The following is a 15,743-nucleotide window of genomic DNA, read 5'->3' on the forward strand; positions in this document are numbered from 1 at the left end:
GTCACTTCATTGTCATAAAAAATATCTCATCTTCATGCACCTAATCCTGACCAAGCAATGTTTGGGCTTTTGGGTCATAAAAGAAAATATAATTGGGCCAGCTGGGTTACAAGACCCGTGTCCAATTAAGGCATCGCTGACCCGACCTGAATGAGAAGAAAGAAACACAAAGGAAAACACAAACGAGGGGAGGAGTAGGACAATACGCTTAAGATTAACGCAGGGGAAATCCAAAGCCAATAAAATAGAAGGGCACGGATCGATGACGTGGCATTAAATTTTCAAATCCCGCCTAAACCCCCAAATTTCATTTCGTGCGCAATTGAATTTCAATTTAACCCCTCAACTTAATATCTCCGCCTTTCGGGATTTCTCTATAGTCCCTCCTCAACCTCAACAAAGACCTCACCATCATTCCCACTTCTCTCTGCCCTTCTCTCTCTCTACGCGTTGAAAAAAACTTTTCTCCCGAACCCTAACCCTAACCCTAGTTCCCCAAACCCCCCGGTGAGTCCACCTTTTCCGATCGATTTTCGACGAGTTTTCGCGTGCTTCGTTCGATTTCCGCAGCGGTTCTAACTGATCCGATCTTAATTTTGCAGGATTCGCCATGAAAGGAGCAAAGTCGAGGTCTGAGCCGAAGAAAGCTGAATCCAAGTGAGTTTTCCTTTTTCTCTCTAATTTTAAGCCCTAATATGCGATAAAAACTCTTCGATCATGTTTTCTCAGATCTTAGATCTAAAAATTGACCAAAATTGCTCTCTGTGTTTTTATATATGTTATTTGTGTTGTTAATTTTGGTGTGGATTTGTGTGTGTTGTTGTAGGCTTTCGGTGAAGAAAGGCGGTGCTTCAACCAAAGCACCAGCAGGAAGGAAGGGAAAGGCCGCGAAGGACCCTAACAAGCCTAAGAGGCCTGCCAGTGCTTTCTTCGTTTTCATGTAACTATTTTTCTTACCCTTCGCTTTCGCTTTCATTTTCCGGAAACTAGTTTTCTCGAGGTAAAAGAAAAGAGAAAAAAAGGTCTACATAGAAATTTATTTGTTTTTTAATTCTCGTAAAAAGTCAAAATCACATGTAGAACTCTTCATAAACAAAACTAACTTTGACCTTTTGCAAAATAGCTTAAGCAGTTTGCTACAAAGCTATAATTCCTAATTTTTTTAATTAATTTTTATTTTTATTTTCATGATTACAGGGAAGAGTTCAGGAAACAGTTCAACAAGGACCACCCTGAAAACAAATCAGTTTCTGCTGTAAGCTCAATTATATTCATTTGCCTTTTTGGTTGGTGGTAGTTTAGTAAATTCTGTGGTTTCCTTCAGCTTGAAATATGTTCTTCTTTTTGTTAAAATAATCAGGTTGGTAAAGCTGCTGGTGCAAAATGGAAGTCCATGTCCGAAGCCGTAAGTATTTCAAGACGTGAAATTTGTTAATTAGTTTTAGCCTATAAATGTTGTATACTCAAGAAATATAAATAATTTCAGGAAAAAGCGCCTTATGTTGCAAAGGCAGAGAAAAGGAAGGTTGATTATGAGAAAAACATGAAAGCCTATAACAAGAAGCAGGTAATTGCTTTAAAAGTTTATTTTATTTTTGTTTTTCTTTTGTGAGATTGTGTACAGTATGAGTGATTTGTTTGGATTTTATTTTTGTTTTTCTTTTGTGAGATTGTGTACAGTATGAGTAATTTGTTTGGTTGTTTGTCTATTTGAACAGGCTGAAGGTGCGAATGCAGCTGAGGATGAAGTAGAGTCCGAGAAGTCAATGTCCGAGGTCAATGATGATGATGAAGGGGATGAAGATGGCAGTGAAGAGGTTTGATTGAATTCTCTAGTTTTGATTGTTGTAATAATTTTTTGGTTTTTGGATTTTTTGTTGTTGATTATTCTTTGAAATTGTTGTTTGCAGGAGGATGATGACGAGTAGAGAATGGCTTGAATGATAGGATAGTCATTTAGGCTGTCGAAATGTTTGATCATCCCATACTAATGGTTTGATCATTTTATGTCTAAACTTTTGTTCCCCTTTCCAAGAAAATATATCCCTGCTCCCTTGTCATTTGTTTTGCCCTTTCAGGAAATGGATAGCTATAGATGGGAAGTTGACCTCTATTTGTACTTTTCAAATGAATTCTAATGATTTAGTGAAGGGGTATTGTCTATTGTAGAGCTTCAGCACCCTGTCCCCTTGATTTAGCATTTTATGTTAATGCGTTTTATTTCTTTTTATTTTATTAAGGTTTTGTTTCCCTCTGGCTACCATGATCATGTAGACATTTTCTTTTGGTATATTTTCTTGTTTGTTTATGTTTTATGGTTTTTAAGAAATGCTTTTATTGTTGGGTGAAAATGTAACATCCAGTGGTTTGCATGAGTTGTCAGGAATGACTTGGATCTGGTTGTTACTCTGCTAGTTTTTCTGAATAAACGGTTATCATGAGAGTAATGCTTACAGTTTAGGCTTGATGTTTAAGATGCTGCTTGATTGACTTTGTGTTGATAGGTTCCTTGTGACCCTGATAAGTTCATGAGGATCTGTAGAGTTGACTCTGATTCAGTTTAAATCTTGGTTTAATGCATTTTTTTACTAGTCCTTGCAGTTGGGTTTGATAATTTGTACTTGCTCATATTATTCTTTTTTTAATTTCTTGTCAGTGTGATCTGAAATCAATGTGTTGGATGTATTTCATGTGTGTTCCAATACTGGTAATGGCCTGTTATTCTGATTATGGTTGGATTTTCTTTGTTAGGTGAATTTTATTCTTACTTTAGTTTTCTTTGTTTCTTTCAACTGTCTAGATGGTGATTTATACCTTCCAATTTTGGGTAAAAGTTGTAAAGATAACTCAACATGGCTTGTTATCGTAAATGATAGACTGATTTGTTGTCAAGAAGTTGGTTTTAACTGTTACCATAGCATTGTAAGGTGATGTGGGCATGTACCACTCTGGTGTAGTTTGATGGCAGGGCATTTATTTTTGATGTTTTTGCAGATATGGTGGTGAGTTTACACCATTGAGTTTTGTTTCCGTCACAACCATATCACTAACCTTGATCTGTAAAGTTACTGTCGCATTGCAGCTATGGAATTTGTTTGTGAAGAATCAATTGTGGACAGATGTTTATAAAAGTCAAGTGAAAATATAACTTTTTTGGTTTAAAGGGGCGTTGACTTTCCAAAAAATTAAATGGTTTTCCGCTACCCACTTAGATTTTGAGTGGGGTTCTGTTTTAACTTGTTACCATTTTTTGCATTGTTAATATTTTCTGTACAGTTGCATTTCTGGATTTGATACCTGGAATTGCAAGAAAATCTAATTTAATTAGCATACTACTCAACTTCCTCTGTTGCTGCAAACCACCCCACCCCCCCCCCCCCCCCCCCCCCCATTGTCACTGGATTTTATTGCTTGTTAGTTTTATGTTGGCATAAATCTGGTTTACCTTGGTAATTGTGCTCTTTGCGTGTTGTTTGAAATTGTTTGTCCTGACCTTTGAGTTAGTGGTTTATTATTGCTCTCGTCAATTTGGATCTGATTTTTAGTAATTGTTTTTTATGTCTATTTTTCAATGTATTGCTTGCGTTTCAATATTTAATTCTTTTGCTTTTTTGCTCAAACGTGTCATTTGGCATTTGCATTTGGAAATAGGAATTAGGCGCATTATTAGGGTGCTGCTTAATTCATATTAGGTAGAAATATGGCTTGCTTTATGTCATATGGCCTTAGTCGGTGGTGAGATTGATCAGTGGATGCTATTTTGGACAATACCGTTTGAATGTTTAATGAGGTTCATAATTGTTTGCAGGGTTTTGCTTTTATCTTCCTGTAAAGATTAGTTTAAGACTGGTAGTACCGTAGCCATGGGAGTGGAGTCTGATATACCATTGGTTCTGGTGTGTTGATCTTTCATATATACACACCCAAACATGTGGGCTTATTGCTTTTGTGGTGTTTGTCATGATTTATAGCATTAGTTTTATGATTCTGTATTTGGGTTGTGTAATGATTCTGGTCACCCTGGTCATTAGTGCTTGTTGAGCTGGTTTTATCAACTCTATCATAAAGAATTTGCTTGGCTGCACATAAATACATGAGTCTATTTTTCTCTGACTAAGGGGTTTTTTTTAGATATAGTTTAATTTGCTAAAAACCGAAAACAATTATAAAAAAAAATTTACTGTTTATACGGGGTACTGTTTATAAGCTTCAATGCACTGTTTATGGTCATGGAAAAAAAAAAAAAAAGTCAGGAGAAATCATTTCTATACGGATACTAATTTGTACAGCGGGCTATGTAATTGGGTGGCTACCTCGAATTCCAATTTTTTAATGTGTAGTGGGCTATGAAAATGTACGACAAAAATGGTAATTTAATGTGCAAGGGCATAGGCATGTCACTGGTGGTTTGTGTTGGAAGCGCTTCTACGATATCTCTTGGAGATCTGTTGACATTTGTTAATCTTTTCCCTTTCGTCTCTGTTACTACTTACTGGGGCCAAGGTTTTCTTGTAATTGATGTGTTTTTTTTGTTTTTTTTTTTAACCATGTAATTGATGTGTTTCAGTAAAGCCTTTAGTTATTAACCTAATGTTGTCCTATGTTTATTTTTTAATGCGAACTATTCACATTGCTTGGATTAGCTGTTTTAAAGCAGACCATTTTAAGGATAACTAGTCGACTTCTGCAATTTTTTTACGAGTTGACTGCTCGAATTTGGGTGTTTGGTTTTTACTGACGCCACAATGGTTCATTTCATTTGTTCCTATTTTTTTCATGGGATTTTGCGTTTGCCAAAGATTATATTCAGATTACAATTTATAAAGTTCAATACTTTGTGATTCAAAGTCAAAGATGTTGCATAGCGCGGTGTGAACGCTTATGAATTGTCATCATTTAAAGATCTAATTTACGTTGTTGTCAATTTTAAACATTTGTTAGTTAATGTTGCACCATAGATTGTAGAACTCCATGTACTATTCCAAAAGAAAGTTAATGAAGAATTATTATATGATTCAGTTCTATTTATTTTAGGTTAAAATCAGAACTTATTAATTTCCACCGCTAGTTTTATATATATATATATCTAGAGAGAGAGAGAGAGAGAGAGAGAGAGAGAGAGAGAGAGAGAGAGAGAGAGAGAGAGAAATTGTACAATAAAAACCAATGGGAATAAGAATCAATAAAAAATAAGCTCGTCTAAACACACTTTGAGAATATGGTTGATGAAACGAATCAGACAAAAACTATGTAAAACCACGGGAACAGAACGGCTGCAGCAAGAATAAAAAGAAATAATAGCAACATTAATGACAGCAGCAACAACATTTATAGCTATTAAGAAGCATGATCAACAGAGTAAGGATGAAGCAGTGGTGAAGAAAGTCAGCAAGGCTCGTGTAAAGAAGACTAAAGTACAAAAGAAGATAATAAGTCTAAACGACAGTAGTATTGGTGTTTTGCTAAGAAAGCTACTCGTAGTATTAAAAGGATAAGTGCAGCACGTGAAATGCATATGGGAGAGTTGGCTGAGTTATTAGTAGACAGATGGCTAATCATTATAGGAAGCGTGTAAATAGGAAAATCTGTTAGAGGCGGTTAGTGATCTTTCCGCTCTTTCATCTTCTGGTAGAGTAGTAATCCATAGTATAAATGTAAAGTAGTGCTTTATAATTCATTCACTTCTTGTAATTACAGAAATTAAGCAATAAGAATTTTCTCTCTTACTCAGAAAATTCTCTCTCTAGTTCTTGAAGTCTCTTGCATTTTCTTTGATTTCCTTTGCTTGATTTGAATACTCTGTTTAGTTTCTGATCTTTAACATGGTATCAGAGCTCTAAACAAAATCAGGTCAGAAACTTTTCTTTGATTTCCGATTCGAATTTCCAAAATTCATCTTGCTTTCTTCAAGATTCTAAGCTCCATTAATGGCGTCCACAGAAGAAGCATCCAATAATCAAACTTCTTCCAACAATCAATCTTCTTCTACTGTGAATGAAGATTCTGTCAATCCATTCCTTCTTAGCAGCAGTGACAGTAACACAGTCCAACTTGTTTCTGAAAAATTGGTTGGTGGAAGGAACTATTTTCCATGGGCTAGATCGATGATCATTTCCCTCACTGTGAGACATAAAATTGGATTTATCGATGGTACAATACCAGTTCCAGATCCAGAATCTCCACAATTCATTCTGTGGACTCGATGCAACATGGCTGTTTTGAGCTGGATCATCAACTCAGTTTCACCTGGAATTGGTTCTAGTATCATGTACATAGATAATGCTAGAGCAATCTGGCTTGATTTGCGCCACAGATTTTCTCAAAAAAGTGGACCAAGAATTTTTGAGTTTCAAAAGGAGTCTGCCTATCTTGTGCAAGGCCAATTCTTAGTGGAGGATTATTATACAAAGTTCAAAGCTTTAGTTGATGAGTTGGCCAATTATCAAACCATTCCTCTTTGCAAGTGTCCCTGTACTTGTGGATCTCAAAGGATTGGTTTAGATCTCAGTGTCCGTGATCAGGTGATGAGATTCTTGATGGGATTAAACGATTCCTATTCAGCAATTAGAGGCCAAATTTTGCTTTATGAGCCTTTACCAGATATCAACAAAGTTCTTTCCTTAATCTTGCAAGAAGAGAAACAAAGAAGCTTCAAGAATGGTGATTTCTCAGGAGCAGTCACAACTCATCCAATTGAAGCCACAACATTCTATTCTGATGCAAGATCTGGTCCAAAACACAATGGCAGAGGAAATTTCAAGAAGGAAGGACCAATCTGCACTCATTATGGGAAATCAGGGCATACTGTGGAGAAGTGCTATAGGCTACATGGGTTTCCACCAGGATTTAAGTTCAGAAATAAGTCCATGGCAAATCAAGTTACTCATAATCAAGTACCAAGCTTTGGGAATCAGGTGCCAACTTTTGGGAATGTCACTCATGCTCAAACCAGTGAAGGCTTAAGTTCTTCATTTCCACAGCTTCCAATCTCCAAGTCACAATGTGAGCAGCTTTTGGCTTTCTTGAATTCACAGTCTGTTGGTGATACTCAGCATTCGACCTCTCAGCAATCAGCTAGCTTACTTTCTGGAGGAGCAAGCACTTCACAGCAGCCATTGGCATTAAGTGCCTCTACCTCAAACTACCTGAATAACTTTTCAGGTAAAGTCTTTTGTCCTTCAATCATTCCCATGCCAAATTCCACTGTTTTTAATGCCAAGCTAGTTAATAGATCAGCTTTTCACAATAGCAGTTGGATCATTGACACAGGAGCCACTGATCATATGGTGCACTCCATATCAGTTTTTAGCTCTGTCACTTGTGTCTCTAACTCTTTTGTTCACTTACCTAATGGTGAAAAGGCTTTAGTAACTCATATTGGAACTGTACATCTCACAGAAACTTTAATTCTCACTGATGTGTTGTGTGTTCCTTCTTTCACTTTCAATTTAATTTCAGTTAGTCAATTGAACAAAACACAAGCTTACTGCCTTATTTTTCTTGGTTCATTTTGCTTCATTCAGGATCTTGCTCCTTGGAGCACGATTGGTCTGGGTAGAGAGCAAAATGGATTGTACCTGCTGGATACCAAATTCACTAACAAGGATTTGTCTCATATTCCAACTTTACCTTTCTGTCATTCTGTTTGCACTCAGCTTGATCTTTGGCATTTCAGGCTAGGGCACCCTTTAAGTGGTAAACTTGAGTTTTTAAATAAAATTGTGCCTTTTGTACAGTGTAATAAGAATGCTCATTGTGATGTATGTCCAATAGCAAAACAGAAAAGATTGCCTTTTTCCTCTAGCAATAATATTTCTATTTTTCCATTTGATCTTGTTCATTGTGATTTGTGGGGTCCTTTCTCTATTCCTACGGTAGATGGTTACAAATATTTCCTTACAATAGTTGATGATTTCTCTAGATGCACTTGGATATATTTGTTGAAGTCTAAGTCAGAAACACAAGTCCTATTACCGCATTTCTATGTTTTTGTTGAAACTCAATTCAATAAAAAAATTAAGTGCATTAGGACAGATAATGGTACAGAGTTTCTGTTGAAAGACTTCTTCAAGTCCAAAGGCATACTTCGTCATTTAAGTTGTGTTGAAACCCCTCAACAAAACTCAATTGTAGAGAGGAAACATCAACATATTCTAAATGTAGCTAGAGCACTTAAATTTCAATCAAATGTGCCTTTAGCATATTGGGGAGATTGTGTACTCACAGCTGTATACCTTATAAATAGACTCCCCTCTTCTGTCCTTGAGAACAAAACACCTTATGAGGTTTTATTTGGTCAAGTTCCATCCTTTTCCCACCTTAAAGTCTTTGGTTGCCTTTGTTATGCTTCCACACTTGCACATCACAGGCACAAATTCTCACCAAGGGCAGTAAAGTGTGTGTTTTTGGGTTACCCCCTTGGAATTAAAGGATATAAAGTGATGGACCTTGCTACACATTCAGTCTTTATTTCAAGAGATGTACATTTCCATGAGACTATCTTTCCTTTTCAATCAGATTTATCTTCTCAGCACATTGATCCTTTTCACTCAATTTCTCCACTTGTCATACCTATTCCTACTCCCACAGATTCAATTCCCTTACCAAATGAACCTAGTCCTTTTCAATCTAGACCACTTGATACATCTGTTACAGATGTTGTCTTTGCCCAAACTACTGCAACCTTAGACTCTCTTCCTACTCCTACTGTTTTGGACTCCCATATTCCTGATATTTCATCTGTTCAGCTTAGAAAATCTACTAGGCCACATAGACTTCCCTCTTATTTACAAGATTACTCCTGCAACTCCATTTTTCATAAGCCCTCTTCAGGTAGTCCTTATGATATTGCTGACCATCTTTCTTATGCTAACATTGGACTTTCCCATCATTCCTTTGCCCTTGCTGTAAATGCTGAGGTTGAACCTGAGTTTTTCCATCAAGCTATGAAGTCTAAGGCCTGGCAAGCTGCAATGGACAAGGAAATTTCAGCATTGGAAATGAATCACACTTGGGATATTGTACCTTTGCCTTTTGGTAAATGTCCAATTGGTTGTAAGTGGGTTTATAGAATTAAATATAATCCTGATGGTTCAGTGGAGAGATACAAAGCTAGGTTGGTGGCAATGGGCTATACTCAACAGGAAGGCTTGGATTATTCTGAGACCTTCTCTCCTGTTGCTAAATCAGTATCTGTCAGGGTCTTGTTGAGCATTGCTGCAGTCAAAGGGTGGCCTTTACATCAATTGGACGTAAATAATGCTTTCTTACATAGGGATTTAGATGAGGAAGTGTACATGTCCTTGCCCCAGGGATTTCACAGCAAGGGGGACTGTTCTGTTGATGGTTCAGTTGCTGGTTCAGATGGTTCAGTTGCTGGTTCTGGTTCTAGACCTCTTGTGTGTAAATTGAGAAAATCTCTTTATGGTTTGAAGCAAGCAAGCAGACAGTGGCATGCAAAGTTATCAGCCACAATTAGTGAACTTGGTTTTGTACAATCCAAGTCAGATTATGCTCTTTTTGTGCACTTAAAGGGTTCAAGTTTCACAGCCCTTTTGGTATATGTAGACGATATTTTGATCACTGGTAATGATGCCCAATGTGTGACAGACTTGAAGAAAATCTTGGATACTAAGTTTGGCATAAAAGATCTAGGTGGTTTGAAATATTTCTTGGGGTTAGAAGTGGCTAGAAATGAGAAAGGTATAAGTCTTAACCAACGAAAATATGCTTTAGAGGTGCTGACTGATGCAGGAATGCTTGGTTGCAAGCCTATGAAAACCCCTATGGAGCAGCATGTTAAGTTGTCCAAGGGTGAAGGCAACTTGATTGATGATCCATCCCAATACAGAAGGCTGATTGGTAGATTGATGTATCTAACTTTGACTAGGCCTGATATATGTTTTGCTGTAAATAGGTTAAGTCAGTTCTTAAGTGCACCAAGGCAGCCCCATTTACTAGCAGCATACAGGGTTCTACAGTATGTTAAAGGTACTCCAGGGCAGGGTATCTTCTTCTCAGCTCAATCAAATTTCCAATTGAAAGCATTCTGTGATTCAGATTGGGCAGGTTGCCCAGATACAAGAAAGTCAGTTACAGGATATTGTGTATTTCTTGGAGATAATTTGATTTCATGGAGATCCAAGAAACAAAATGTTGTTTCAAGATCCTCAGTTGAGGCTGAGTACAGATCCATGGCATCAACTTGCTGTGAAATCACTTGGCTTTTCTTTTTGCCTGAGGATTTCAAAATTCAACATTCCAAAGCTGCATTTTTATATTGTGACAATAAGGCTGCCTTACACATAGCTGCAAACCCCGTGTTTCACGAGAGAACAAAGCACATTGAAGTTGACTGTCATTTGATAAGGGAAAAGATTCAATCAGGCATGATCAAGACTTTCCATGTCAAGACAAATATGTAGTTAGCAGATGTGTTTACAAAGGCTTTAGGTGTATCAGCTTTCATGAATTTGATAAATAGACTGGGTTTGCTGAACATATTCAGTAATTGTATCATTTATCCAAAGCCTTTCCAAGACACAGTAGCTGTTTCCACTTCAGTGGTAGCTCTGGTCTTGAGGGGGACTATTAAGAAGCATGATCAACAGAGTAAGGATGAAGCAGTGGTGAAGAAAGTCAGCAAGGCTCGTGTAAAGAAGACTAAAGTACAAAAGAAGATAATAAGTCTAAACGACAGTAGTATTGGTGTTTTGCTAAGAAAGCTACTCGTAGTATTAAAAGGATAAGTGCAGCACGTGAAATGCATATGGGAGAGTTGGTTGAGTTATTAGTAGACAGATGGCTAATCATTATTGGAAGCATGTAAATAGGAAAATCTGTTAGAGGCGGTTAGTGATCTTCCCGCTCTTTCATCTTCTGGTAGAGTAGTAATCCATAGTATAAATGTAAAGTAGTGCTTTATAATTCATTCACTTCTTGTAATTACAGAAATTAAGCAATAAGAATTTTCTCTCTTACTCAGAAAATTCTCTCTCTAGTTCTTGAAGTCTCTTGCATTTTCTTTGATTTCCTTTGCTTGATTTGAATACTCTGTTTAGTTTCTGATCTATAACAATAGCAAACTGAGGTTTCAGTTGCAGCTCCGGTAACACCGGTTGTCTTCCAAGCTTGTAACATTACACGAGCCAGAAATCTCCCTAGGGGATTCCGAGGGTAAAGGTATTGATGAATGATGGTAGCAAATTGCCCAGGCAATATCATTTCTGGAAATCCAATGGATGAAGTAAACACTTTTTAGTGAAAAATGAATAACTTAAAAGATAACGAGAATCACTGGTATAGGATGGATGGAAACCAGCTGCACATTTTACTGACAATGAAATCCCACTTCGATCAGAACTGCAGAGTTTTAGGGAAGATTAAAATTTTCTCAGGCTTGACTGCTTGAACATTTTTTACAAATTCCTTTGGCATGTTCGTTAAAACTATTTTCTCAATTTTGCTCAGACTTAGCAACTTGTCTAGAAGCTCCTGTAGCTTGTCACAACATCGGATTTCTAATTCTCGGAGATTATGCAGTGCTTATTCCCCCACCTTCCATGTCTCCAAATTCTTTAACATCCAAAGCTTCAAAATTCGAAGCATACTGAACCCTCCGGGAGGGCAATTCAATTCCTTCCCAGTGTAGGAATCAGCCAACAGCCTGAGGACAGAAAGGCTTGGCAGCTGCGCTAGGATTGGCATGGGGTCTTTCTCCAGCTTTGAGATTGACAAAGTAAGAACTGTGAGTTTAGGAGGGAATTCATACCTATCATGTGGCTCTGGTAAGCTTCCAAGCAAATACAGGTGGGTGAGATTCTGAAGGCTTGACAGAGGTTTCAAGTTGAGCTTCCAAGGTTGACCATTTTGATTCTTGGATCTTATCTTGAGAGATTGAAGACTTGCGAGTCTTGCAATCCATTCATCTAATTCTTGAAAGGAATCTAAATGACATGTCAAACCCAACTTCCTGAGATTAATTAACCTATACAAACCATTCTTCACTAGAGTCTTGTTGTCCACAAACATTCCCCACAATGTCTGGAGATGAGTAAGAGAAGTTCCATGTTTTTGCGAATACATGTCAAGGCGTATTTCATTCAGACACAGATGCCTCAAGTGTTTCATCTTCCAAATAGAACTTGGTAGAGAGCTGATATAGGTGTGCTTCACATCTGAAGTCTCGAGGTAAGGTAGCTCACCAACAGAGTAGGGAAGGGTATCCAAAAACGTCCATCTCAAACCCAAATACCTTAACAGGAGAAACAGTTTCCCCATATTGTTAGGCAATTTAGGCTTGTAAACACGCTCTAGATCAAGCACCCTCAGCAGTCCAAATTTTTGACCGAGGACTAGGCTGAGAAAGCCATCAATTTCCTTCACAGGCATATCATTCTTTTGAATGTTGAAGGACAAGTAAGTGCGTAAATTTTGAATTTTCATGGGACACTCTTTGGTGTCAACATAGTCAGCAAACCGGCGAACACCATGCTTAGGATTTTCGTTCCCTGGCAATTGGTAGATGTGGAAAAGGCCAATCTCCTGAGCTTTAGACAAGAAATTACTGTCATTATGTAACGCACCAAGCATACGGCATGTTTTGGGACTCCCATCTTTTCTCCTTTTGGATATTTGAATCATGCTTCTTTTCACAAGTTCTTCCAAGTATATTTCCACTGTATCCTCAGGAGTCATCCCTGGTGATTGCCTCACAAATCCCTCTGCCAGCCATAACCGCAACAACCTTCTCAAAGGAATATCATAATCTTTTGGGAATAGCCAAAAATAGAGGAAGCAAGGCCTCAATTTCAGGGCCAAGATATTTGAGAACTGGACTTGCTCACTGTCTAGCTGCCAACTTGGGTGCTCAATAACTTTCAACCATACTTCGTAGCTCACTTCCTTTGTCGACAGCAAACCTCCGAGCACCGTGATTGCCAGAGGTAAACCCTTACATCTTCTTTTAATTTTTCTTTTCAGCTTGAATATATCTGACTCGAGAACTGACAGTCGTCTGGTAAGCGTACCTTTTTCAAGAATAATTCCCAGGTGTCTTCGTCATTTAGCGGGTTGAGCTGATGAAGCTGTACTCTTGTATCTGCTGAGAAAGCGACGTGATGATTACTAGTAGTCAACATGACTCTGCTACCATTTTTTGGATCTGGAAAGGTGTCAAGAAGTTCTTTCCATACACTAAGTTCCTGCAAATCGTCCAACACAACCAGGAACCGTTTCTCCTGCAAATTCTTATGGATCTTCTCTGCCAATTCTTTTTTCGTTGATTTCTTATCAACTGTTGCATTGACAATTTGTTCTAATGTGGTTAGCAGAACATCTGTAAGGTTCCCAGAGGCAAGAACCCATGCGCGGCAATCAAATGACCTTTAACCTCACGACTTTTATAGATTGCCGTTGCAAGGGTAGTCTTGCCATAGCCATGGTCGCCTTTAAGTGAAATGACGCGAAGCCCTTGGTAAACCCGGTCAGTTAGCATGACCACCAGCTTTCTTATGCCCTCTCTGAAGCCTATGACCTCTGTTTCTTCGTCCACAGGATAGCTAGAATTATTGTTTTGCTGATTCATTGTTAGCCCTTCATCTTGATAGCTTGATCTGTGGGAAGTTAATTGCGGAATCCTGAGAGGCTTCACTTGGTTTGATTTCTTCAACGTTTCCGCCCTGCTTTTGTCAAGCTCCTCTATCATGTTCTTGATCTTCTCTATCTTATTGCGAAGGTCTCGGTCAGCCTTCAAATTCTAGGTTACGAAAAAGTACCTCCAAGCGAATCCCATTCCCCTAGCATACATTCTCTGCAGGACAAATGCTTCAATGGCATCCTCCACTTTATAAACAACAGTAAGAATATCATCCACACACTCCTTAACACATTTGTCAAGTTCTTTTTCATCTTCAGCATTTATTAGGAAGTTCTGCATTTTTCTGAGACTTATTCTGACTAGCTCTACCTCATTTATAGCCATGTTGAAGATGATTGATTCTTGAATGAGCAGGTCTGTGAGTTTCCGTATCACTATGGAAACAACTGCTTCCACGTCCATTGATTTTTCTCTTCTCTCTCTTCCTTTTTCTCCTTATCCCAGCCAAACCATATATTGTGCTTCCAGGAACCGCTTCCTTTGTTTGCACATTGGTCTGCTGAGGGGATGCGGGTCAGTGAAATTGATTAAATGCAATGAAGTAACACCATGGTAGCACCAGCTGTGTTCTAATTTTGTTTCATCCCTATGACCATGTTTAGATCGCTGGAGGAAAAGAACAATGAAATGCTTGATTGACTTAAGACTATCGAGATTGGTAGGATGCAATTAATGCAGTATAGCTGGTTTTTTCTGTTGCACCACCTCAACCCAGGGATCATCAATTCACAGAGAAAATTAGGTGCCGCTTTATGTATGGCAATATTTCTAGCTGCATTTCCATTTTCTTTTATGCTTTTTCGGCGTGTTTATTTTGGTTATGGATCTCTAGCTGCAATTAATCTTGGCAACAAAGGAAGCCCATTAATATGGTTCAATAGTGTATGAGTACAGGTGGGCCCTTGGCTTGGGGCAGGGCCAACCAATGCCTTGACCTTCATAGTTTCCTTTCTTTTATTTTTTTTCTCCCACCTCCTTTCTTCCCCAAGATTTCACTCTCAAGGTCTGAAAATTTTCATGTATTCACATTTTGGCCTGGAACGCTGGATCAGGCTGGTACTCGCTGGAATTTAGGACGGAATGGAACAAGGGACACTGGATTATCCACCGGAACAGAACATAATTCAAAACCTTGCATGAAAGTGGAATAATTTTTTTTCTTTTCTAATATGGTGAATTAACAAATGTCACAAGGGCACATGTTAACATGACTCTTGTTATAATGACTGACGACCATGCTATAATTACCAACTAGATTCTTAATAGCTAACTTGCAACATTTTTCTTCTTTTAATTTTTTTTTTAATGATAATTTGGAAACTTTATTAATCAAGTAGAAGAGTCAACAACAATGCAATTAGCCTTACAAGCATCTAAGATGACTTTTGGGGCTTCTTGCTTGTTACAACATAAATGGCTTTTAAACCTAATAGCAAGTTTGCAGAAATGTGGGGTGCAAAATACTATATATATATATATATATATATATATTTTGTTGAGATAGGTAGTTAGTAGGAGAGGGATAGGTGGAGTTTGAACCACATATATAAAACACCACAAAAAATGCTATTACCACATCTATCTCTTAAAGTTGATTAAAATGACATTTTTTTTTTTTAAGCGGGATCAGAATTGAACCTTTCAACTTGACCTTGAATACTTAATTAGCATATGAATATGAATGTAGTGGTGGGATAATGCTTTTTTTTTCTCTTTCGGGTGAGTATAAACTAAAAATAAATAAATGGTGTCTCTACTCAAACTCTTTGTATTACATGTATTTTCTACTATTACTTACATTCAGGTTCAATAATGTGTAAAGTCATGGTAGAAAAAAGTGATAGTCCTATCATAATTGATAAGTTATAATTAGTTTTGAGATGCATTATTGTGTGTCTATATATATATATATATATATATATATAGACACACACTAAAAGATAAATGTTATGTCCACAACATTTTTGCAATACTTTCACAATAAATTCTACGTGGCAGGTTGTTATTGACATTACTGGTGGGAAAAGAAGTAATTTCAACTGTGGGTTCAAATTAGAGCCAATAATAACTTACTACCTATAATTTG

At 37.6% G+C, this 15,743-nt stretch overlaps 1 protein-coding gene and 1 pseudogene across 1 annotated transcript; one reads left to right on the top strand and one right to left on the bottom strand.

Annotated features, from left to right (window-relative positions):
- Positions 1-354: 354 nt before the first annotated feature.
- Positions 355-2,249, top strand: LOC115974656 (HMG1/2-like protein). Its single transcript, XM_031095100.1, has 8 exons — positions 355-507; positions 603-657; positions 827-940; positions 1,198-1,255; positions 1,361-1,405; positions 1,487-1,567; positions 1,719-1,817; positions 1,911-2,249. The coding sequence occupies exons 2-8, from the start codon at positions 611-613 to the stop codon at positions 1,926-1,928; spliced, it is 462 nt and encodes a 153-aa protein (XP_030950960.1). The 5' UTR covers positions 355-507; positions 603-610; the 3' UTR covers positions 1,929-2,249.
- Positions 2,250-8,682: 6,433 nt separating this feature from the next.
- On the bottom strand, positions 8,683-14,165 carry LOC115978057 (annotated as a pseudogene).
- Positions 14,166-15,743: the final 1,578 nt, after the last annotated feature.

This window comes from Quercus lobata, chromosome 2, assembly GCF_001633185.2.
Source record: "Quercus lobata isolate SW786 chromosome 2, ValleyOak3.0 Primary Assembly, whole genome shotgun sequence".
Classification (NCBI taxonomy): domain Eukaryota; kingdom Viridiplantae; phylum Streptophyta; class Magnoliopsida; order Fagales; family Fagaceae; genus Quercus; species Quercus lobata.

Coding starts and splice junctions, on each gene's coding strand:
- LOC115974656 (XM_031095100.1), top strand. CDS start 611: ATGAAAGGAGCAAAGTCGAGGTCTGAGCCGAAGAAAGCTGAATCCAA. Junction 1,256..1,360: donor AAAACAAATCAGTTTCTGCT/GTAAGCTCAATT, acceptor TAAAATAATCAG/GTTGGTAAAGCTGCTGGTGC. Junction 1,568..1,718: donor AAGCCTATAACAAGAAGCAG/GTAATTGCTTTA, acceptor CTATTTGAACAG/GCTGAAGGTGCGAATGCAGC.